The sequence below is a fragment of the Lissotriton vulgaris genome, chromosome 6 (genome assembly GCF_964263255.1).
Source record: "Lissotriton vulgaris chromosome 6, aLisVul1.2, whole genome shotgun sequence".
NCBI lineage: Eukaryota > Metazoa > Chordata > Amphibia > Caudata > Salamandridae > Lissotriton > Lissotriton vulgaris.
This window is the reverse complement of record NC_141694.1, coordinates 650,712,573-650,738,972: the sequence shown is the minus strand read 5'-3', so window position 1 is coordinate 650,738,972 and position 26,400 is coordinate 650,712,573. Positions and strand designations below refer to the sequence as shown.

At 45.8% G+C, this 26,400-nt stretch overlaps 1 protein-coding gene across 5 annotated transcripts in view; it reads left to right on the top strand.

The window, feature by feature from the left end:
- ANKRD6 (ankyrin repeat domain 6) overlaps positions 1-26,400 on the top strand; it is an 857,509-nt gene that overhangs the window by 786,358 nt on the left and 44,751 nt on the right. For all 5 annotated transcript variants that reach the window (XM_086926652.1, XM_086926650.1, XM_086926653.1 and 2 more), the window contains one exon: positions 8,068-8,181. In XM_086926652.1, the coding sequence (XP_086782778.1) occupies positions 8,068-8,181 (114 nt within the window). The remainder of the gene's footprint in view (positions 1-8,067; positions 8,182-26,400) is intronic.

Genomic DNA, 26,400 nt, shown 5'->3' with positions numbered 1-26,400 from the left:
GCGATTGTAGTAATACCTCTAGTAGTACCAATAGCCCCTCTACAGTTTCCTTGGAGCATAGAGATTGTGCTTCAATACGTAACAGCTCAAAAAACACTAACTCTAAGAATAAGTTGGGTCCTTGTGTTTCTACAAATCCTCTTGAAGTTACAATTGTTTAGGATACGCTCGATTCAGACTCATCTCCAGCGAGAAAAAAAGTACGCGGAATTTAGTACCAAAGAAGTCTAGTCCCCCCAAGAATCGTGAAAAAAAGGGAAAATCTACAAAAATAACCGATAATGGCCATGAATCTAAATCTGCAGAGACATCATATGATAAACACACAATAGATACCCTCTTTAAAAAATAGCACGGGAAAATCGATACCATCGAAAGGCGGGTCCTGAATGAAAAAAAAATGGTGCAAAAAGATATCTCAAAACAGTTGGAACTGGGTACTGTCCTAAGGCCATCTAATGCATCCAATATGCCACAGAATGCTATATCAAATAACACAAATAACGCTCACGAGGGACCAAGTAAAATGAATAGACCAGAAAAGGATAGCCCTTTACAACCTACAGTCATGCCCGGAAAGGAAAATCACCATGCACCTTTATTAAATCCCGTGGTAACTGAAGAGAATGGCAATAGGAAAAATGGAGCGTATGCTGATTACGTGAGACGGCAGGATATTTCCCTTCGTTTGCCCCCACAAGCTACACCATATGTGATTGTTTTAATAAACGTTCCTAAACTGTCTGGAAACTGTATAGAAACATGGGAATCCTTGAAAAATAGGGTGCTCTGTTGATTTTCTGTAAACATGTCCTGTAGCACTGGGTGCTTATCACAGAAAATAATCATGGTACGGAGAGTAGATTTGGTGGGAAAAGTAGTTAAGGGATGTGAGGGGTACTGCATAGTTGTACATTTCCACCAGCTCTGTGTGGTGGGCTTCCTATTGGAGGAGGTTGCAGCTAGGCAGAACTGGCAAATTAACGATAATAAAGAAACCATCACTGCTTTACCACTGGGATATTTTTATAGACCTATAATGGTCAAGCCTCATTGTTTTTTTATAGCCCAAGCTAGTACCAGAAATTTAAATGAATATATGATACCACCCATGTTAAACAGGTTTGCACCATTAAGGAGCTGTAGTGAGGTGGACTGCCTGGGACCAAATAGAGTATGCAAAAACAACAATTGATGGACGGAATGTTGCACAATGGCAAAACATTCACCCCCAGTCACAGATCTGGGTTTAAGCCAGTGTTATTTTGCTCACCACACCACCCCAGTTCAGAAATGGCCATCTGCACATCAGTCTTGACTTGGTGCCTCATAGGAACAGTCCAGCCCGAACTTCCAAGCCATGTCTTCCCTGGACCGGAATCAAGTGTCCTAGGACCGGTTTCTGGCTATCAGTTTGAGCATACCCGTCCCACTCGGGTGACAAATGCAAAAACAATTGATGGACGGAATGCCACAAAGTAGGCGATCAAGACGATAAAGCCCATGTCAAATCACCGATTAGTAACCAGAAAGAAATAGCTTATATGGACCAGACATATATTAGTGAAGGCAATGGAATTGTTCCTAGTCTCAGTAGTGATAGTAATTTTGTAAAACCCGACATATTAAGCTCTAGACATGAACCTATTTCACACACAGCCGTGGCTGACAGTAACTCCACTAGCCGTACACTGCAGGATTCACTTTATGTTGCAGGGGTTAAGAGTAAATTGCATCTTTGAACTAAAAAAAAAAAAACTTTGAACTTAAAAAAAGAGTAAATTCCATGATATAAATTGGCTTACAAGTGTCGCAAACTGGGACCTAGTCTTAATATAAGAAACATGGCTTACAGAGGCCTTTTTTATTAATGGTTTTAAGACAGTTTGTACTAAAGTGAACCCATCTAAGGCTGGGAGAGCTAGCGGGGGGCTGGCTGCACTAATTGCAGTATCCTCTCCTTTGATTTTAAAGAAAACATTTACCGAAGCACAACATTACCAGTTCTTATCTTTCGCAGTAAAAGGAAAACAGGATATTGTTGTGATCAATTTTTACAATAATATCTTCACCACATTAAGACATGAGATCTCAGCAATGGAGGAAGAGCTGGCTAATTTTGTAAAGAGTGCAGGGGCCGATTGCATCTTGATCTGGGTGGGGGATTTTAATATTGAAATTTGTAAATTTGCACCAGGGATTCAATGCGGTTACGAGGATGATATAGGTGATAATCCGGTCCGTTCATGATAGACGGCCACCGGGAACCTGAAGAGGAGGGATACCTGAATCTAACACGCCGCTTACCCTTGAAACCAACACGTTTCTGGATGCTTATTGTTCGACGGATCCCCTCCCGGTCACCGCCTGAAACACACACGTTTTCAGAGCTAACACTTGGAACACTTCGTCACCCTATTAATGCGGAACACAGCTGAGCTAACAAATTTTGACCCTACTACTTGAAACATACCCGTTTCCAGACAGAGAATCGCTCTAATTGTGTAGACTCTTACACACCCGATAAGGCGGAACCTAGCGGTCACAACAGAGTGTGACTCAATTGGATACTCCAACTTCAGTCTCTCATTTGATTTGAACTAAGAATAATCATGGCTTCTCTCTGAACTACCTATACGGATTAGTACCGTTAGCTCCAGACTACACTCGACCCATTCCTGGTGTTGAGTCTAAAGCCCTGAAGAGTCGTGTTGACTCTACGGCACACGACGAAACACGTGTCGGCATTTTGTGAGACTGTTAAAGTCTGGATGCAATAAACCATCTCCCTGCTGGGACAAGAATACACACTGAAGAATCTGCTTCTGTTCATTTTTTCATACCTCAAACTGTTTTGTAATTTGTAACACCTTGATGTAGTTGCGAGAGCACAGCTGTTTAATAGGTGATAATCCGTCCCATTTCCCACATAATAATTTTTGGGAAATCATTAATCATGTCATGTATAAATATAAAAAGGAAATTGTGGGGATAGATGCCTGTGAGAGAATGTGTGCTATTTACACATTCGAGGGAGCTAGGTCATACTCAAGCATTGATCACTTTTTAATATCAAGAAACTGTAGGCCTCTCGTTTAAAAGTGTAACATACAGCCCAGTTTATTAAGTGACCAACATCCCCTGTTATTAATATTAAAATCTTCTATATTCCAAATAGCAAAACCAAGTGCTTATGCTTCAGATATAAAGACAAAGGGAGAGAATGGGATCTCCATAAAATGGTCGGAGTTGACCCCACTATTTTTTCAGATAGATGAGTGTAAAAATCTAATCTCCACATAGCAACATGTTTAGACAATTTATCTAGTAGTACTGATATTGTTACGGCCTTTTTAAACATCTCGGCTGGAATCTCCAAAGACTTGAAATTCATGCCTAGGAAAAACAGGGATTATAGTCCAAGATGGTTTAATCAAACAGTGCTCCATATTAAGTAGGGATCTAAAGGCAGCATTAAAAGCCTCTTCAAGGAATATGGAAGACATTAGTGCCCTAAGGAAATTATACAAACAAGCATTGAATCAAAGAAAATTGGAAATTAGAGATAATGCTTGGGAAAATTTGATCAGAGCTGCCAAGACTAATGATTCTATACTTTTCTGGAAAACTTTGGACCAGACATTATTTAAAGACACACAATCAGCAAAAGTAGATACCATACTGACGCCCGATGATTGGCTAACCCATTTTGAATCAATTTTTAATGTGACACAGCGGGGTAATAGAATAGTCGAATACAGAAGTATTATCTTGCTAAATAATATTAAATTAGATAGTATAAATCATGAGGAGATTAGAACTTCCCTTACCAATAGTGCTAGTGGGAAAGCTGTAGGCCCATATGGGGCAAAAATAGATTTTTTCAAGCATAATATGAATTTTTAGGTACCCATTCTATTTAAAAAATGTTATGCTACAATCAATGGGGTGTTAAAAAAGGTGATAGAGGCAGTGCAAGCTGCTATCGTCCAATATCCCTTCTGGACTCAACATCTAAGGTAATGGGCAGAATGATGCTGGCTAGATTGGAACGCTGGACATAGGAAAATAGCATCTTGTCAGTAGCCCTATACGGTTTCAGAAGGGGTATTGGAATGATTGAGCAATGTTTGAATCTTGAGCTGTGGATTGGAAAATACACCCTCGCTAGGGATGGCCCCCTCCATCTTTGTTTTGCGGATTTATCAAGAACTTTTGATTTGGTTAATCATTCTAAGTTATGGCAGACACTTGAATGGATGGGTGCCCCCCAGGATATTGTTAGTTTCCTATCATAAATTTATGCTCACCTATCCTCAAAGATAATTTATGGGGAAAACGGAGATTGCACCAAACACTTTAGTATCACCCGCGGGATAAGACAAGGTTGCACTTTAGCTCCTCTCTTATTCTCACTTTATATAAATAGGTTAGATTCGCTACTACAGAGTCTAGGAACTGATGCCCCTATGGTTGGTAAGCAGGTTACCCCATTATTGTTGTATGCCGCCGATGCTGTCCTAATATCTAGGACAGCAAACGGCCTGCAACTGTTGATGGATAACTTTACTTCCTTCATGACTGAAACGCATCTAAAAATTAATTTGAGCAAAAGTCCTATTATGTCATGTAGGAAAAGGAAACTTAAGAACAAAACACATTACATTGATGGTGTTTGTAAAGAGAGGACTTCCACTTTTTCGTACTTGGGGATTCTTTATAGTAGTAAGGGTACCTGGAACTCTCGTATTAATTTGTGTAAATTGAAATTTGTGAAATCTGTTGAGGCTATTTTTAGAGTCTCACAAAAAATGGGTAAAAAATCTGGACATAAAATTTTAAAATTATATGGGTCAAAGTGTATCACTGGGACTTGTGGGAATGTCAGAAATCACTCTGTTGCAAACCCTTGAAAATCATTTTTTAATTTTTTAAGACGATTGCTAGCAGTACCAACATCTACAGTCACTATTATACTGCATAGAGAGACTGATACACCATATATTTCTGACCTAATTATTGTAGCTGCTTTAACTTTGTGGCACTGTATCTGGACTAAAGAGGAGACACATTTGAAGGGCACATTTAGTGCGCTCCATTCATCATCCAGTTCAGGAGCCACAGAAAGAACAGGTCCACTCTCCCTGTCTAGCTCCTCCCTAGGAAGGTGCCTAGAGCTTCTCCAGGTGGTCACTTGATTCTGCCATGTTGAATCTTGACCCCTGGGAACAGCTGCCTGGCTAGGACAGCTGAGTAGTGTCCTTGACCCCCTCTGATAGGTTGGTCATCAGAAAAGAGGTCCTTCCCTTCTTAGGGATACTTAAGGGCTTCCCTGAGGGGTGGGTCCTTCGATTCGTCCCGACAACAACTTCAAGATCTGATTATCTGAAGACTGCCCAAAAACACTTTTGTTGGTGGACACTGGAGCTTGGCTGTTCTTCAAGCCAGGACCAAAGACAAGACTGCTTTCGGCAGGAAGATTCCTGCTGCACCTTTGTCCATTTGTTTGAGTTCTGCAACTCCGTGGCCGTGCATCATCTGAGTTACCAAGGACTTAGCATGCATCCCAGCCAGAAGGAATCTCCCCTGGAGTGAAGAAGTCATTTCCCTGCATCCGCAGGCACCTTTACTTCGATGACTGATTCGCTGATCCTATTATCCAAGGGACATCGTCCAGCTTTACAACACAGGTGGTGGTTTGTTGGTTGTCCAGAGGCCTGGCCAGTCTTCCCTGCAACTTGGGCGATTGTAATCCCTCTCCAGACGATGTAATCCGCCTCCCTGTGCACCATGTCTGTTGCTGTTACAAGGCTTGTTGGATCTCCTACCGAGAGATCTTCACGCTCCTAGAAGCCCCAGCCTCCAGCACTGCACTGCTACAAGAACAACGTCCTACTTGCATCCTGTGCATCATGGTCCTTCATCTCCTGTGTGCTGTTAATGCTTCCCTGCGAATCACGGTGGCTTCTGCCAGAAGGTCTTCGATGGGGCTCCACCAATTCTTGCTGTCTCTCCTGCTTGCTGAGGGACGGCCCTGATGTTACCATGCTGGGTTAGTCTCAGAGACCTTGCTGGTCTGCAGCACGGCATTTACTCCCGTGAATCGCTGTTTGCGTTTGCCAAGGCTTTTGGATGGCCCTGCTAGCCACTGACCTTCCTGCACTCGTTGACTGGCATGGGACAGCTCGCAGACAGCTCCTGTGCTCCTGCATCATCTGGGCTCCACAGCTGCTGCTACAACCTCACTGGGCAACAGCAAGAGCCTCCAACCAGGGCTGGTATTGTGCTCCTTCACCTCCAGGTGGTTTGGGCTCTGTCCCCTCTACTTTCAGGTTCTACTCGTCTGGATTCCACGTCCTGGTTCCACCGGCCTGGTTCACACTCTGTAGCTGCTGAACTTCCACAAACCTCCATTGGCGTCTACAGGTGTTTCCAACTCCACTTCATGCCTATGTACCTGGGCTTCCTGATGTAGGTATCCTGGTTCCTGGGGTATCCACGGGTGGGGTGGCTCTCCAACCTTTCTTGATCCAAGTTGTTTCTTAGGGGTCCTTTGGAAAGGGTCCTAGAACTGTAAAATTCCAACAGCGACTTACCTGGTGTTATCCTATGGATGTTTGACCCGGTTTAACCACTCTGAACGCGGATGCCTTGGGATCCCTGGCTATTCACCTTGGGTGGTTCCTTCTTTCCCCTGGGGTCCTCCATCCCTGGGTACTTGTCCTGTTTTGGTACTTACCTCACATTCCACTATTTTAGTATATGGTCTGGCCCCCCCAGTTGGGCCCTATGTGTTTTTCTATGGCACTTACCCATTTTTGAAGTATTTCTTGTGTGTAATTGATATCTCCAGGTTGGAGAAATACCAAGTTAGTGTCTAGTGTGTACTAATGAAAACAAAGGTGCAGATTGACAAGAAACTGACACATCTGCATAGATGCTTCAGTTTCCTTGAGCCAGTGTCAAATGTCCTTGCGCCACCATGGATGCGCTATATTTACAATACAGTGCTCCATGGCGCAAGGTGTAAGAAATGCGTCAGAAATACTGATGTCTCTGTTGGCACAAATGTGACGCATTGCTGGAGTTGCTCATGAAAGTGATGCAACTCCCACCATGTGCCACAACAGATAGGTGAGTCCCATACAAAAAGCGCTGAGTCATTCCTGGTCTGAGCAGGCATAGGGATTTTGACGCAGTGAAGGCCTAGAGTGACGCAGTGAAATGTTGTAAATTTCACTACGGCTGTTCTACATGGCCTTTTGTTTGGCAACAGCCACCCTGCATACATTATACAAGGCGCAGGTATAACGTGACGCAGGGCTTTACAATGTGACACATCTCCTAGATGACTCGCGTTGTAAATTGGCTGCAGTGTTTGCGCCGCCGTTGCATTAAAAAAAAGTGACACATTAGCGGCGCAAGGGGCTTGTAAATCTGCCCCAAATTATTTTTATACTGACATGGTGTAGTTTATTCTTGTGTGAAAAGCTTACTGACTAAAATGGTGAATGTACTTGCTTCCTGAATAAGCCTTAGCTGCTCTTCACAGCTACCCCGAGAGCTCTGATTCTCAGGGACCTAGTCACTAGTACTGCCTGGACTCAGTGCCTCACCATGGGTGGACACTATATATAGAGCTAGCCTTCAACAACTATGATCATATAGGATCAGAAATTTACCTGATTTGCATCAAACACCTGGAACAGCTACCCTTCAATGTCTGGGGACGGACACGGACACGGACACGGAGACAGACAGACAGACAGACAGACAGACAGACAGACACTCCCTCCCTCCCTCCCTCCCTCCACAAAATGCCCAATGGTCACTATTGATCAGACCCCATCTCTCCCCCTAAATTTGTGTCTCAACCTCACTCCTTGCCTTTTCACGTAACCACCTGCTTTTCTTCTCTCATTTACTAAGTAGTTTCACCATCTATATAGTATTTAGAACTATTGAAATTCCAAGTATATATTTTGCAGCCAGAATGTGCAAGTGTCTAAGACTGATACTTTTTGTTGTCCAGTTATCGTATGGTATATTTCTTGTGTTCTTTTCTAGTTACGGATTTTAGATAAACTGATGATCGAAAGGATGTCTGCAGAAAAAGCTGAGTGTCTTCAACGCTTACAGCAGCATGTCGAACAGGAAAAACTTGAAGGAGAAAAACGTCAGGTAGGGTCGAAATCTTTTCTTCATCTTTTTTATATGAGCATGAGCCTATTAACTTTATGTTACAACAGGAGTCATGATAGAATAATCATATTTTTCCCACTAATCACTCGTTCTTGAATTTCCTGCCTCCCCCCACCCCCCTCCTCCCCACCCACCTCCCCAATAGAAGTAGAAACACGGTCTTGCTTACATTGTAAGCCAAAATTCCTGGCATATCTGAGAAACAATGAAGTTGGAGACAATAATAAATTTTTTTAGGTACTTTAGCAAATTAATCACTGAAAAAACATCTGAAGGACGAGTTACTTTCCTTCTGTAACGATGTATCTGGTAGAGACACAGTCTAGTCGCAGATTGCTTAACTTAGAATATCCCTAGGCGTCAGACTGGATCCGGAAAACTTTCCGCAGCAGCACTTCTGTGTGCCGGGAGCGGTGCCGCACGGCTTCGCCCTGACGTCGTCCACGGACGTGACGTCAGCGGAGCCATATATGCCCCTCCCGGCATGCTGACGTTGGGTTTTCGTTTGAGAAACATTTCCGCACCGCAACACGAAGCCGCCACCAAAAACTGTGAGAATACGGGAACAGTGTGCAAAAATGATGAAAAAAGAAAAAGAAATTGAATGGTGAAAAACAGCACCATAAAGGACAGTGCCTGGTACTGTATCTTTAAAACTAGTGAAGGGAAAGAGCAGAGCACCGCTCTGAGATGCAACCCCGCAAAAGTGAAGGCCAAACCTCCTTTGGAGGCAGATGAAGGCGTGAAAAACATCACGGCAGTTGAAAGAAAGTCTGCCACCATAAATGTATAACTGTGAAGGACAACAAGTACGGAACACAAGAACAAGGACAATTCACCAGAAGACGTCACCTGAAAGAGATGTCATATCCCCAATAAGAGACCTATTGAATGTGGCAGAGCCAAAAGATTTCAAACCAATGAAGGGGAGGTAAGAGACCCCAAGGCGAAGGGGAGAGCGGGGTGTGAAAACATGAGTAGATCCCACACTGGACAACCCAGGGTGTAGGGTTGGAAAGGACGCACGACACATGAGCATACCGACCAATCATGAGAATGGGCGGAGTAGAGCAAGCAAACAGAATGAGCATTGTGTGTCGGAGTGAAGTGACAAATGTCACCCTGCAGAACGGTCAAGCCAAGGCAAATGTAGAAAGCTCAATCTGAAAAGGTCCCCGCAGAACGGGAAGAATGGACAGGCGTTAAGGAATCTGTGGCTAGACTGTGTCTCTACCAGATACATTGTTACCGAAGGTAAGTAACTCGTCTATTTGATCGAGACATCTAGCTGCAGATTCCTTAACTTAGAATAGATACCAAAGCCTTACCCATAGAGGAGTCGGGACTGCGACTGAACCTCACCAAGTTCCCGAGAGAACTTAACCGGCAACAAGGTGACGAAACACGGTGGGAACCACAAGCCAGCGCAGCCACACCAGACCATGAAGTTCGGAAAAGAGCGGAAAACATCGGGAGGCAAAGGCACCACAAGCCGTCAAAGACCAGCCTGAAAACCCATGTATGTATACCGGGTGAGAAAAAGAAAGCCTATGCCAGATATGTCGGTGTGAAAGGGAAAGTTCCCGACTTCGCAAAGAAGTGGAACTGAACCTAGGGTTCAATGGATCTGCAGGATCCGGCGTGCTGACTGTAAGTAATACCTAGAGAGCTGACAACTGGTATGATTGCGTCCGCGCATACTGGTCCAGTATGCACAATAGTGGAAAAAAAGCACTGTTGAAACCAAAATACGTGGGGCAGTATTGGCAGGATGCCGATCCATGGCCAGAAAGTGCTGGTAGTACTAGAAACAGAAGACAGGCCAGTACATAGTCGTTCTGTCACAGGACATATTAAAGGGCTGACGGCAACCAGCAGAAGCACCCAAAACAAGACTACAGTAAGAATGATAGTCAAGTGGAAGATTGGAAGATACATAAGCATACCGTGTGGGCACTAGAACCACACGAAGTATAGCAAAAACCCTCCTGTATGGTAACGGGAGCAGCCCAGATGCGAAAGATGCAATAAATAGCAAGAAGGCAACCGGCAAAAAGGGGGTATCAGCGAAGCTGGACACCCACATAAGAGCTCGTAGCAGGAGTAGACCGGGTCGAGGACCACGGACACCGCATGAAGGAACTTGCCTGCATGATTCTGCTGTGTAAGAGCACAGAGCAGATATAGAGTAAAAAGAAATACGTGCAAAACTGAAGCGTAACACAACAAAAGACTCGGGCACGCAAAAAGTACCAACAGTCACATGGAAGCAGAAATGGACAGGACAATGTCACCGGTAAGTGACATCAGCCCTCTGCCCGGGAGGCGCAACGGTCCCCCGCAAGACAGATGAGGAGATGGAGCCAGACACGATAGGGGAAACCGTCTGGACCAACCTAATGGCCAATGGAGCCAAGAAGCGAGCATCCAGAAGAGAACACTTCCCTTGAGAGTGTTACAGCAGGAACCCAAAGCAGAAGTGTGTAAAACACCAGTGCGGAAGCAGCAGGGAATGGGGAAAAACTGCTGGTGGGAAAGTGCCCAAAAATTGAGGGCACAAGGTAATGTACAGCAGAGACGTAGATGGTGAAGACGCCACCTTCAAAAAACAAGCCCAGTAAGGGCTGAAGGATGAGAAACTATGACCCAACCCTAGAGGGGAGGGTAAAACCAGCACCATAGAAGTGGAAGAAACAATGCAAACACCCTATGATAGCAATCATACCAAGGTACACACCCAGTTTGCACCAACACTAAAAGGCGTGCTGTACAGCTGCTTCTTCCCTGGCGCAAAACAATAACAGGGCGTCAGACGTGAAAGAACTGCACCAGAATTTACCAGAACAAGGGCCACAAGAGACAGTGGCCGGCAAAAGAAGAGCAGCCATCATGGACAAGAGGAGCACAGTGACACTGAAAAACGCCCCGTGAAGAGCAGGCGAGCCAGAGGCCGAACGGTAGGGAACCCATACCGAGGCTTTGAAGTACTACAGACAACTGGAGCCAACTGTAACTGAAAGTGCAATAGAGCGATGCTAACGTTCAGATTGCAGAACATGAGAAAAAGAGGACAGCCTGACCCACAGAAGGATGTCTGTGTGGAAGACTCCAAAGGAGCGTACCAAGCCTAAGGCAGCAACCCAATAGCCAGCAAATACCCCACATAGGGTAAGTCTCAACCCCTGCGAGGGAAGTCCTCTTGGGCAAAGCACACATTCAGAAGACTGACAGGAAGACAGAACCAGCCGACCGGCTGTACTGACCAAATACTGAGATGGCGGAACACCCGCCTACACTATACGGGCACTATGCACAGAACCCAGGACATTTTTTGAAAATCAAACCAACAAGGCAATATCGCCAATGCAGAAGAAAAAGATACCATAAGCCAGAAAGTTGTGCAGCAAGAGTCACGGTAGTCCAGATATGAGGGGGAGACCGCTGAATCAGCGTGGCTGTCAAAAAGGTCCACACCATTGAATGGCAGATCTCGAAGAGCATTTCAAACATTGTCTGGAAAATGCCTGTTGTGCAGCCATGCATGGCGGCGCAAAGCAACCGACCGGGCAAGTGCCCTACCCACAGAGTCAGCTGCATCAAGGGAAGATCGAAGGGAAAATAGCACCGTTCCCCTGCCATCAAGAAGAAGGCGATGTAATTCTGTCTGTGGTCTTTCCGGAAGAGAAGGAAGAAGGAAATTGACTAAGTCCAAAGGGGCAAAGGAAGCGTGTGCGAACACGCAAGACGTGTTTAATGCAAGGATGCTCGAACTGGCAGAGGCGAAAAGCTGACGACCACATGATTCCAACCACCTAGACTCTCTGGTGGGAGGTAACAATGGCAAAGCGGAGGAAGGCTGAAAGTCAAATGCCACCTGAGCTCTAGGGTGAAGGGACAGGCAAGAGTGGATCATCCAGGGCCAGACGATGTCTGCGAGCAATGGCCCAATCAACAGGGTCACCAGAGGAGGGCCTTGCACAGGTGCCAAGGAGGATGTCAAACAAAGACCCCCATGGGGGAATCAAAGGCTCCACCTCAATAGGCTCCATGTGGAGAAGATCCAGTAAAGGATCAGAAGGCAGGGAAACCACAGGGACTGAATCCGAAAAATAGCTGCCGCCCTGTGAATAGCCCGTGCGTAAGCTGTACTAGCCTCAGTCGCCATTCTGGGGGGGTGACAATAAACCAACGGTTGGAGACTAACCCGTCCACTAGAGAGTAAAAGTGGAGGAACCTGAGGTTGATCTTAAGTCCACGGAAAGCTAGGCACTTAAACAACCTTGTGCCTGGGGAGTCGAGTCCAGAGGATACGTCAACCTCATTCAAGAGAGTAGGCGTAGGAGGAAAGATGTCGACAGGGCATTAAGATCGATGCCGCATCCGACGTCAGCACAGGAAGCCACACAGGGCTATGCAGTGACTGGACAGCTGACTGGGAAGGCCCTCCGAGCTGTGTTCCATCGTATCGACTTCGGAACCGGAGTCGATGCACACAGCCGGGGACGAATCCGCTGGCGAGGATCCGACATGAGTGCCTTCCACCTCTGTGGGACCCGAAGGTGCACCAGGCAGAGGGGGCAACCCAAAAAATGAGTGGATAGCCTTTGAATAAGCCTCCGTTTGGGCCCGCGCCGCTCCAACTCCCGGGAAGGGAGGGTATGGAGGAGATGACGCTGGGTGCCTGGCAAGAAGTGAGAGGAGCGGGCCCCAGCATCACGCTTATGGGAGGAACACCTCGGTGACTTACCCGTCTCTGAACAACGTCTGCGGGGACGACTTTGGGAATGGGCCCGATCACGAGAGGGAGAACGGCGATGTGAAGGTGCAGGGCCGGACAGCCTTACGGCCAGCAATTTCATACAGCGCTCCCTCAAGGACTTGGGTTTCATTTGGTGACAGGCGTCGCAATCTTCAGAGTCTTGGCACATACATATGTATGGCGTGTGGGTCCGTGACAGACATCTGGCGCACACAGGTCTCACACGCTTTAAAGTCAGAAGGCATGGCACACTGTTCCGTGATGCCAAAAGCATTAAGAAGACCCAAAAAACAGGCCAAGGAACTGCTGGTTTTCCAGGATCCCCGTTGGGACGCAGAAAAGAAGAAAAACGGTTGTCAGTGCGCCGGGAGGGCCATATATGGCTCCGCTGACGTCACGTTCGTGGCCGACGTCAGGGCAGCGCCGCACGCGCGCATATGTGCTGCTGCGGAAAGTTTTCCGGATCCAGTCTGACGCCTGGGGATATTCTAAGTTAAGGAATCTGCGGCTAGATGTATCTATCAGATATGCTGTCCAACAAACTTTTGAGATTCTTTTCGCCTGCCGCTAAATGCTCTCAACCAGAGTTCCATCAGCCATCAAATGCCCACAGATGTTTGTGAGCAGGCAATAGGGTCTTTTATGTGGCACCTGGGACTAATTATGTAAGCGCAGCAATGGAATTTTGGCATGAGAGAGCAAACTATTTTGAGCGGTGAGGCTTTTCTCAGTTGGATTAGCATTTAGGGGCTGATTTACTAAGAAGTAAATGCATCATGTTACCCTTTCTGCGATGTGTTACAGGGATAGAGCAGGAAAGCGCGGTATTTATTACAATATGCTGCATTCCTGTCCTTTTCCCAGTGCTGGGGACAAGGGACTGCCTAGCGCCAATGCAGGCACCCTTGCATTGTGGTGCAAGGGTGCCTACGTTGCATGCACAATTGTTTTAGTGCAGGAGGGGGAACCTTCCTGCACAAAAATAAACCTCAGAGGCATATTCCTCTATCTATGTGTGCTGCAGAATAAATGGGTCATTGAACATCCACACAACAGCCATGGAACCCCGTCCCAGAGCAGATTAATGCAACATAGCAATTTGTTTTTTGTTAGTACTAATTTATGAAGCCAGTCAGGGCCACACAATGCGGTCTTGTGTTGCTTGATAAATCACAATTTAGGGATTGTGTTGCGCATGCACCACGTTGCACGGTGCAAACGTGACACAAACCCTTGATCAATAGGACCCTTAGGTCACTGGGGTGAACACTTGAACACCTTCTACTAGAAAGGACTAGTCTGTAAATTGTTGCAGACGAGGGAATACTGCCTACACCCTAGCACCATCTTTGTGTTGAGTGTAGAAAATGCCAGCAGGAGCATATTACTACATGTTCATGAGTTTGTGGCCTAGAGCATCATTCCAACTCTGGAGTTGGGGTTGAACTGTGTCTTTATTCAGAGTCTGGTTTGAGACATTAAGTCTGTTACAGAAGAGGTTTTATCAGGGGATCCTAGTGCTGTGCTGAGCATCAAAGGGCATAATCACTAAACTCATTGAGTTGTATAATTTTAAAAACATGACCTTGCTGAAGGTTTAGGTATGTCTTTCTACTTTTATCACAAGGGGTATTTCTGCTGCATTTTGATACCCAATGCCTCATACATGCCTGCATAGCAGCATTCTCCTAGGACATTTGTCTCTGCATTGAAGATACAATTGTCATATCTGTGTCACTTGAAGGGATATTTTAATAACAATATCTGGACAAAAGACCACAGAATAAAGAGGGAGGGCTGACTCCTGAAAATGAAAAATGAATTCCTACTTCCAGTGAATTGAAAGACAAACCAGTTTCCAGGCTAACGAGTCTTTACCATTATAAATGGAGTTCAAGATGCACACAAGATGCAAGACTTTGACAGACAGGCTCCAACAATACTTAATACACAAAATGAATCTGCACCTTCCTAAAGCACATATCAGAAGAACTCTACAAACTCTGGTATTTTCTCACATGGATGGAAGCAGTGTCCTTCCTGCTGGTCAGCTCCTGTTAGTTATTAAAGCAATTTGTTACAATCTAGCACCCTCCTTTAGCCATTTGTGATGCTGCTATTGTAAGGCAGCTGCGTGCAAAAACTTTAGATTTGCACAGGATCTTTCACAAGCATTCCAGACTCCACTCTTGCTATATGCAAAAAACATCTTACAAGCAGCACAATAAATACGATTACACCAGAACCTCCATGGATTCCCATTCCTGCTAGTAAAGATCTGTAGTGTCATCTACAAAAAAGTAACCATGGACACACTTCCCTTTGTGACAAAAAAAACAACATCTCAGATGGTCAGTGCATCACAAAGACTTTATATAGGCAGATGTGAGAAAGTGCCATCTTTCTTGCATTGGTATGCCCCCACTTTTTTCTGAACTGCTGATGTACTTTGACTGAGTGTGCCCTGGGTCCATGCCAACCAGGTACCCAGGGCCTGTGTTCCTTCCCTAAAACTATGCTGAAACAAAATACACAATTGACATCTCTGGCCACCTGTCAGCCCCTAGTAAATGGTACCCTAGGTACCAAGGGCATGGTGACCGCAGAAGACCCCCGAGGACTGCAGCACTGATTGTGCCACCCTCAGGGGCCCTGTACCCTGGCACCCACACACTGCCTTTCCAGGCTGAGTGCCTAAGTACAGAACTAAAACAAGAGTCGACATGGCACACATCCCTGTGTGCCATGCCCACAGAACCCACTGCCCTGGCATACTTCAGTCACTCCTCTAGCTGGGTGGCCTATGCCAGAGGTGAGGGCACAGGTGCATGAGCCCTGTGCCCCTACAATACCCAGGGCCATTCCTGGTCACTGTAAGTGCAGTGATGCCATTTAAGAGTATATGGTGCTGGGAGGTTGTCATTACGAACTCCACAGCACCATAATAGCTACACTGAAGACTGACAAGTTTGGTATCAAACTTCTCAGCACATTAAACCCGCACTGATGCCAGTGTGGGATTTAATGTAACATGCACGGGTAGGTACGGGTGGATTGTAGGTTCGGCTTTTGAAGATACCCTCCATAACCCGAACCTACAATCCACGTCTGGGCTGAGTGGCTGCAGAGGCTGTTAGAATCGTTTTGGTAGTCGTAATCGCACTCGATGTGTGCTTGGTAAACACAGGTCATCCAGGTGGGTGGTGCCGTCGAAGTGAAGCTCACTGTGCTATGAGCTAATTAACATCCAAAGTGCGGCACTTCCCTCAGGAGTGTCGTCTCCTTGACGCACTCTTAAATCAAGTTTGCGTTATTCGTACATAAAGTGGTCTGGTCAATTGTTTGTAGAAGTTTCAAATGTTCTTTAATTCATTTTATTCCTTCATAAAATGTTTCAAAAGTATACAACATTCTTCATCGTTCTGCCCAATGCATTTCGGGCTAGGCCCTTCATCAGGGGACTTAGTGTCCTGCAAAATAATACAAAAGGATGTCGTTCCGAATTTTATGATAATAAAGCATATTTTTACATGTCATACATACGTAATAGTCTGGGCTAATGTTCCCTTAAAAAGGGGGGGATGTTCTCAGAAAGGGGGATGTTATCAGAAAGGCAGAAATTATTGAAAATACTGAAAAGAGTAGCTCGTGTGTTACACAAATCGTGCCAGGTACGTGAGTAGACTGGTGAAATATCAATGTTCCTACTATCGTGATTGTGACTTTACAGCTAACGTGAAACGGCGTGTGTCTACGAAGTCCGTGAATTACCGTAATTCTAAAAATGTGCAACATGCTCCAGAAAAAATCGAGGTGGCCTGCATCTCTGACCTGAATTGAATTCGGCGTGGTCTCCGAGCGTGGTATTAAGCTGTTCAAAAAATAAGTGTTATGAAGTATAACCGCCAAACGGGTAATGTTTACTTCAAAAAGCTGTATAAAACAGAGTTATGTTGTCTGTAGGAGCTCACCTCAGAGACGTGCAAATGTGGGCTTCGGTATTCTGCTCTCTCGCGGTCGGTAAACTTGGTGACTAAAAGTTGTCTATGTATAAGAGTACCGTGTTGGTCCTGGGTGGGTCACGTGTATCGAGATCAGAATTCTGATTCGCCGGTCAGTCGACTCGTAATGTTCACAGTGATAGGAGTTAGCTAGGAGACGGTTAAGTATATCCGTGTATGTCACGATAAAACGAAAGAGTGCATTAGTCACGTGTAAGGCGGTGTTAGTAATATGTATTCAGATTCGCTAGTCTATCGACTCGTGATGTAAATAAAGAAGAGGTAACTAGGGGGCTGGTATGTGAGTCCGTGTGTGTCATGGTAGAAATGAAAGATAACTAAATGTGAGTAACTCACGATGTGTGTAAACACAGTATAAATATGGGTGCAGTCATCCTTAAAAAACAAAAAAACGCATGATCAAATGGCAATTACAATGAAAACACAGAAAGTGTAGTACTGTGCAGTTCTTCATGCATTCGAACACATGGTAATTTTAAAGGTAGCTGTAGGAGAGTAGGGTCTGCAATCCTATGATCACCCAGATTTTTTGCTTTTGTTTCACTGGTTTACGACTTTCTCTGGCTGTGGGCCTGCCAATCAGACCCACAGCCTAGCTGTTCTCTCACTAAATTACAACATGTACCCTAGGTGCATTTACCAATTGGTACTGGGCCACCTTATCAGACCCTGTAACTCAGGGCATGGGTGTACCCAGGGCCTACCAGGGGCTGAAGCATGTATTATGCCACCCCTGGCTGGCCATCTAAATCTGACACAACTGGCTGCACGACAGCTGGGGCAAGGTGGTGTAATCACCCTTTGCTATAGATATAGTATACCTATATCTAACCCTAAAATGGACACACAGATTCCTATCAGTCACTCCTATGGCAGGCCTTGAGAATCCTGAAGGCAGAGTGCTTGGAATCGTGTGAGATGGTGCTCTGGCATGAGCTGAGCCCGTTTGCAGCTTGCGGAACCAAGTCCCAATAGCTGTACCATGATAACGCATACCATATACTCTTAAGTGCATTATAATCCTCGCGGTTAAATGCTATCTTTGGTATCGATTTATCAAAACATGTCGAGTAAGGTGTCATACGAATTGGAATACTAACCCCTCGCCAATTCTGGCGACGGGGTTAGCATTCCACCCTTCTAGAGGGACACGACATGTATGTAACTGTGAACCCCGGTTAAAGTTAACTCAAGCCTCAGCATCACAAAATGGATGCTGCCACCACAGACACGAGTCTGACCCCCTGCAGCTGGGAGTCCTTCCAGCGAGGGGAGCTTGGACAAAGGGTTTCCTGTCAGGGGCGGTGCTAGTACCATCCCAGACAGGGTTTTGTGTATCCTGGGTAGGCAGGGCTTTACAGGAAGGTGACTGCAAGTGGCACCCCGGTGCTCACTACGCATCTGCCGGCTAGAACCAGTTCCAGGGGCACACCAGCCCCTGGCCTGGGGAAAGTCCGGCATGGGAGAGGGGTGTAACCACCCCCCTTCCTGGTCCCACCCCTAGGGCAGGACCTAGTCGCGTACCCACCCCTTTCTTTAGGATAAAGGCAGGAGCGGGGACCCTTCCAAATTAGATCATCTTTGAATCAAGAAACTACTTTCTACGAAAGGAACTCTCGACTTCTTCTCAAGATTTCTCCCTTGTGGCTAAGGAGTAGTCACCCTGCACCCGCAGGCACCATCTAAGAACTCTGAGGTTTGCTGCACGTCCTTCCTCCGGAATCCGACTGACCAGCTCGACGAGACCCGGCTTCCCTGGCACCTCTGACCTCTACCTACCTCTACAGCTAAGCTGAGAACCGTAGGTGCGACGAGACCTCGAGGGACCGGCCATCATCAGAACTGCACGACTTCTATCCAGCACGACCGCCGGGGGATCCTCTGGTGAGTGCTTTGGGGTCCGAGAAGCCCCGACCCTGAGCAGCTCCAGCACCGAAGTCCAGCCTCCCAGCATCCACAAGATCTGCGTGGGGCCCTTCTGCCTTTTGCTGCTCACCGCGTTGTCTGGCTACTAGCCCGCTGGCTTGTGGCCTTCCCGACGACGATCAACGACGACAACACTGCTGGTCTGGTTGCTCCAGATTGGCCCTTGCTCCCTTCCAAAAGAGGAGCACCCCGGACCCTCCTGGTCCACTCCAGACGCCATTTTAGGCCCACCGCGTGGGCTTGAATTTGCCAAGACTTGTTGCCCCAATCCTGGGTCCAGCGACGTCGACAGCATCAACCATCGTGGGACAGCTCGCACCTCCATCCTGGTCGCCGACAACGCCTCCTGGTCCGTGAGACTGCAGAGCCCAGCGTCGCCCACTCACCTGGTCGAGGTGACTTCGCCCGGTGCCATCCTGGTGCCCACACAATCACTGGCTAGTGATTAAGAACTTGGTCCCCTCTGCTTTCAGGTGTCATCCATCTTCGATCCAGGCTTGGATCACTTCAAACTTCTTCCCTGGTCGCCAGCCAGCAACTTCTTTCTTCAGGCTCCATAGACTGCAACGAGGATTCCCGACGTCTTTTCAGACCTATGCAGCTGCAGCCCCTGGGCTAGGTAACTTCGGCATTTCGGTGCCCCAGCATAGCCTCACTATCCAAGGGTCCAGATCCTTTTCGCTTTTCAGCCTATCTAGTCGGGTTCGCCCAATAACACTAACTTTGTGAATTCTAGCTGCCATAGACTTTGTCCCGCATCCCGCGTGAGAGTGCACACTCTGCACCCGAGTCCCCTAGGCCTCCTACTAGTAATCTGAAGGTTCAGTAACGTAGTCCTAGCGATTCCACAGCCTATTAGTACAGTACTTACCTGCTAGTAATTTCGCATTCCACTTTTAGAGTATATGGTTTTTCGTGCCCCTCGGGCATTTGTGTAAATTGTGCAACTTAAAGTATTTTCGTAAGAGTTTTGTTGTGTGCTTAGTACCCTGTCCTCATAAAGAGTACAGGGCTGTTGTGATTTAAATAAATACACTGTTTATTTTCATAACACTTGTGTGGTGTCATTTCACTTGGTGTTCAAGGGGTATATGTGATGGTATAACAGCTGGCTTAACACGCCCTCTAGAGTTTAGCCCGAAGACTGCTCGTATCCACGCTACTCGGATAGCTGGTCTATAAGGTTGACTTACAACCAATCACCATAAGGGTTGTTTGGACTGATACATAGTGATCACTAGAATAGTGAGCACTGCATATCAGGCCAACTTCTCACAGTAGCAACTAAATTCTAAACGTTCATTAAGACCCTTAGGTTGGACCGTGCTCAAACGGTTTATCCAATATAGTTCACGTCTAAGCAAGTATTGATTATTGTCTCTGCCTTGAAGTACTGGGATTGTCTCTAGGATGCAAAATTTCAGTTGGCTTGGATTGTGATTAAATTCATTGAAATGCGTGGCCACTGTGGATTTAATTGTCTTAGTCCGTATGTTGCTTTTATGTTCTGTGAGTCTTATTTTGATTTTTCTGGATGTTTGACCGACGTAAGATAAGCCACATGGGCATTTCAGCATGTAAATGAGGTTTGAACTGTTGCATGTCCCATTTACTCTGAGTTTAATTTTGGTTCCTCTGGTTGGATGGTTTATTTCATTCCCTTTGATGATAGCGTTGCAATTTCCGCAATTGTGGCAGGCTAGTGTTCCTTTGAATTCTTTTTTAGGTGGATTTGTTCGTTGTTTTAGGAGTTCTTTAATGTTTTTGGTTCTTTCGTACGCGAAGATAGGTTGCTGTAAGAAAAGTCCCTTAAAATCTTCTTCCATTTCCAATAATGGCCAGTGTTTCAAGATCGTTTTTTTAATTAGGTAGCTTCTGGTGGAATATTTAGAAATAAAGACCGTCTTTCTTTTGTCCTCCCTGACTGTAGGTTTCAAAAGTTCCTCTCTGTTTAGAGCCTGTACTCTGTTGGCCGCCTGTATCAGTGTTTTCTCAGGGTATCCTCGGTGTTTAAATTTATTCAAGGTTACAGTTTCTTGTTCATGATATGTGCTTTCAGTTGATGCTATTCTTTTTATGCGAAGTAGTTGTGAGAATGGTAGATGTTGTTTTAAAGATGGTTGATGAAAACTGTGATAGTGAAGGAGATTGTTTCTGTCTGTAGGTTTCTGATATACAGTTGTTTGAATATTGCCGTGATTGTTAGTTACTAGTGCATCCAAGAATGATATTTGTGTTTCACTTTGATTGTGGGTGAATTGAATCCGTTCATTGACAGCGTTGAGTTCTTGGATAGCTGTTTCCAATTCCGTGTTCGATCCCTTCCATAAAATGAAGATGTCATCGATATACCGTTTATATGTGATGAGATTATCTTTCCATTTTTGTTGGCTTAAGATGTGATCTGTTTCGAACTGGTGCATGAAGATATTAGCGTAAGCAGGTGCTGCACAATTGCCCATGGAAGTCCGTGAGTTCTGACTGTAAAATTCATTGTCCCATTGGAAATAACTGTGATACAGCGTGAAGTGCATTAGTTTGAGAAGTGTCAATTTCAAATTTTCTTCTTTGTCACAGTTGATTAGTATGGTTTTGAACACTGTTAGTCCAAGGTTATGAGGGATGGAAGTGTAAAGGGCCTTTACATCGATTGCGCATAAGATCATGTTGGGGTAAATTTTGCTTTTTCTTCCTCCAGGATATTCAAGAAATGAGTGGTGTCCTTCACATAAGTCGGTATCTTTTGAACCAAAGGTTGTAGTTGTTTGTCGATGAATTTTCCGATAGGTTTATGAATGGAGTTGACGGTGGAAACAATTGGACGAAATGGAGGGTTTGTTGGGTGTTTGTGTATTTTGGGAATCATATACAGATATGGAATGTATGGGTGTGCCTTGATTAGAAATTCCTTGTCTTTGTTGGTAAATACATCATTCTCAATTGCTTCATCCACGATTTTGGTAAGAATCTTGGTGAAATCTTTTGTAGGATCTCCTCTCATTTTCATGTCAGTGTTTATGTCATTCACATGTTCATTTACATTCTTGGTGTAAAAGTTTGTATCCATGATTATGAGTGCTCCGCCCTTGTCTGCCTGTTTTATTGTTGTTTCTTTATTGGTTGCCAAGTTTTGTAAGGCCTGTTTTTCTTTCATTGTCATGTTGGTGGATTTACTTTGTTGTGATTTGTAAATTCTTATTATAAGCTTTGTTTATCACATTCTCAAAAGCATCCAAGACTTTATGGCTGATAGGAGGTACGTATTTACTGGGGTTTCTCAATCCCATGAGATTGTCAGGCTTGTTTTCTTCTGTTTCCATTAAAGGTTTTTCAACAACATTGGTAAAGAAGTGTTTTAGTCGCAAACTTCTCATGAATTTATATAGGTTCACCTGTGTTTCTAACAAATTCGGATGATATGTAGGAACGAATGACGTCCCTTTTTGTAAAGTTTTTGTTTGAAACAGTGAAATTTGGTGTTTCGAAATGTTAATTATGAGATCCTCTGACTTCTCGTGTTCTTGGCTACTGATTCCTTATCATAAAATTCGGAACGACATCCTTTTGTATTATTTTGCAGGACACTAAGTCCCCTGATGAAGGGCCTAGCCCGAAATGCATTGGGCAGAACGATGAAGAATGTTGTATACTTTTGAAACATTTTATGAAGGAATAAAATGAATTAAAGAACATTTGAAACATCTACAAACAATTGACCAGACCACTTTATGTACGAATAACGCAAACTTGATTTAAGAGTGCGTCGAGGAGACGACACTCCTGAGGGAAGTGCCGCACTTTGGATGGCTGCAGAGGCTGCCACACCACAAACAGGTTGCTGGACCCCTCGGAGGAGAGCCCTCCGCTCTCCTGGGTCTGTAACAAAGCACATCCTGGGTGAGGTGCTATGTCTACTCCCCCAGGATGGACAGGGGGAAGCTTCAAAGGCAAACCGCCTCTGAGAGCTTCCCCAGACCATTTGCCGCACCCAACAACCAGCCCCCCACCAGTTCCACCCCTACTCTGGCGGGAAGATTGGCGGAAAGGGGGGTGTGCCAACCTGTGCCAACTAAGACTGGTGGGAAAAACTACGCCAGGTAGGGAGGTGTGCCAACCTATGCCAACAAAAGACTAACTACACCACACCACTAGAATAAATAACTGGAAGGATGGCAGATCTTATTTACGATAATGCAAGACCAAAATGACAATTCCAATTGCAATTAAAAACGAGCCCCTGGAGTCCAGGAGCTAAAAAACGCAAAGATCAGCTTAAAGATTCAACTCTTTGGGGCAGAAAGTTTTAGCCAGCTTGGGTAGGAAAGCCACTTGAGGCCAAAAGCAGTGGCGGCTGCTCCACTTTTGGGGTGGTGGGGGCAACTTGAAAGCCAGGGGCTTGAGTGGAAAATCATTTTTTTAAAACACTTACCTGGTCCCTGTGTCCATCGCCTCAGTGCATCTCTACCGATGCTGGTCACACTGCACAGGCTCCTAGAAGGCAATCATGGCGCTGCTCTCATGCTGGTAATACAGGCATGAGAGCTGAGTGGGCTGCCTTGACCCTTACTCAGGCTCAGGGGGCCTGGGGCTTTTCCTCAGCTGGGTTGTTGCAACACAGCTGGGTTTGAGAAACAGGAGTGTGCATGTCTGTTTGACTGGCCTAAGACGGCTGGTCAAACAGACATGCGCACGTAGGAGTGCCCAACACTCCTCCATGTAGCGTGACGCTCGTCATGAGGAAAAGTTGCAGAGGGTCTACATACCACACTCTCCTTGGCCAATCCGAGGGATTACTTGAGCCTGTATTCCTTATCATAAAATTCGGAACGACATCCTTTTGTATTATTTTGCAGGACACTAAGTCCCCTGATGAAGGGCCTAGCCCGAAATGCACTGGGCAGAACGATGAAGAATGTTGTATACTTTTGAAACATTTTATGAAGGAATAAAATGAATTAAAGAACATTTGAAACATCTACAAACAATTGACCAGACCACTTTATGTACGAATAACGCAAACTTGATTTAAGAGTGCGTCGAGGAGACGACACTCCTGACGGAAGTGCCGCACTTTGGATGGCTGCAGAGGCTGCCACACCACAAACAGGTTGCTGGACCCTTGGGAGGAGAGCCCTCCGCTCTCCTGGGTCTGCAACAAAGCACATCCTGGGTGAGGTGCTAGGTCTACTCCCCCAGGATGGACAGGGGGAAGCTTCAAAGGCAAACCGCCTCTGAGAGCTTCTCCAGACCATTTGCCGCACCCAACAACCAGCCCCCCACCAGTTCTACCCCTACTCTGGCGGGAAGACTGGCGGAAAGGGGGGTGTGCCAACCTGTGCCAACTAAGACTGGTGGGAAAAACTACGCCAGGAAGGGAGGTGTGCCAACCTATGCCAACTCCACCCCTCAGGTGGAGGAGGCGAGGTGAAGCATGACCCCGGGCTCCGGCCATCTTGTAGATGGGGAGTCCCACCCAATCTCAGCTTGGCTCCTGCCCCTCTCCCACAGGAGAGGAGCAGGTTAGGGGGTGTACTCACCCCAAGACAGGGACCCATTGGTCCCTGCCCTTGCCCTACCTGTAACGCCTCAAAATTTAGTATTTAGGGGCTCCGTGAACCTTCCTTCCTTAGATCCTGATACCAAAAACAAGAAGAAAGAAGATCAAGAAGAAGAAACCCCAAAGACACCCAAAGACACCCGGCGCCCCGGGGCCCCTATGCCTCCCTTTGGGGTACCTACCTGTGCTCCAGCATCCCAACTTACCTCTCGAAGTACTGGTCGCCCCTGGATAGTCTCCGTCCCTGAGTCTGCAGCCTTTGTTCCCGTTTCAAGGTCCTCATTTGATAACATTGAGCGCCCGACGGCTCAAAAGCACCCTGCACCCAGCCGCCGGAGTGGCGCTGGCTGTGACCTCCTTGTCCTATCCTACCTACGCCCTTGCCCTGAGCAAGTGACCAGGAGCCCAGTTCCCAGAGCCGCGTGGCCTGCTAGCCAGCAGCCACCAACCGAAGGCCCCCTTTCCCTAATTGGATATCATTGGGCCTACCTACCCCTGCACCCGGCCGCCGGGATTGAACTGACTGTACTTACCTGACCCTGGGGGACCCCTGAGTCTATGCCCAGATCCTGAACTTCACCAATCAAGTACTTACCTGGAAATCGGTAATTCACTTACCTGCCTTTGGATAACATTGACCCATTTTGACTCGAAAGTGTGAAGTTCTCAAAACTGAAAATATTCCTATAAAATCAGCCAAAGTCCGAATTCCGAAGTACTCACCTGTGATCAGGGGAGAAGCCAGTACTGTACCTTTCAGCCCAGTACCGAATCGCAAAAGTAATCCCTAGCTGGTTTACTAGTAATCTGTATTTTCTCCATAGGAACCCATGGTCTGCTTTTCTATAAAATTTCTTCTAATTGACTACTTTTGAAAACTGCAAATATTCTTTAAAAATTGTACGAAATACTGAAACGCAATTATCTACCTGTTTTGAGTTAAGACCCCAGTACTGACCCTAGGAGACGAGTGCTGGGTTACAAAACTAACACGATCGTACTTTACTGCAACCTGAATTTCCTCCCATTGAATAACATAGTCAGATTTACCTTGAAAAGTTTCTAAGTGTGAACTTTTAAAAATCAGCTTTATATTCCTAAAAATTCCTCACAGTAACCAAAACGTTTTTGCTAATTTAGTTTCATCTAGGATCCCAGGACTGATTCTTAGATCTAGTCCTAGAACGACCAAAGTAATTCACAGAGTAATCAACTTTATTTAACGATTAACAACCGTTGAACTCAATGCTAGACTGTGTTTCAGAACTGAGTTGCCTACTGTTTATACTGTAACTATTGTGTGCACAACCTTTATTGCTTCCTTGCAAAGTAACTACATAAGAATATTTATATCGAGAAAAAGATATTTTTGTAACTGTTGGTTCTAAAAATAAAACAACTATATCTTTGGATATACAAACAATTGGCCTGGAGTTCAGTCCTTGAGTGTGTGAACCCTTTTACTGACTGAGTGTGTACAACAAATGCTTTACACTGTCCTCTGGTACTGCCTTACTGCTCGACCAAGCTTCCACTTTGGAGAGTAAGGTCAGTTCTGACTTTAACCTCTGTTATACCTCTGGGGTTGGTTGACTCTATACACACTGTACTTGCTTCTAGTCCAGTATATGTAGAGCCACTTTCTCACAGCAGACTTGAAGGCTAAAGCTACATTAGAATAAATCCATCTCCTCCCACACACCCAGGATATGGAATAAGACTCCTTCACTTAAGATAGAAGCTCAACCAGTCTCTTCAAGGAAAGTGATAGCACACCTGGGGTTCTAATTTGTAAAGGGCGTACTTTCCCTGTTTGCACCCGGTGCAACTTAAAACAGGTGCGACAGGCGCAAACGGAAAGTGCTCCCTATTACATGGAATGCACTGCCCCCAGGGCATCTGCAAACTCTCGCTGCCCTAGTGGCAGCGTTTTC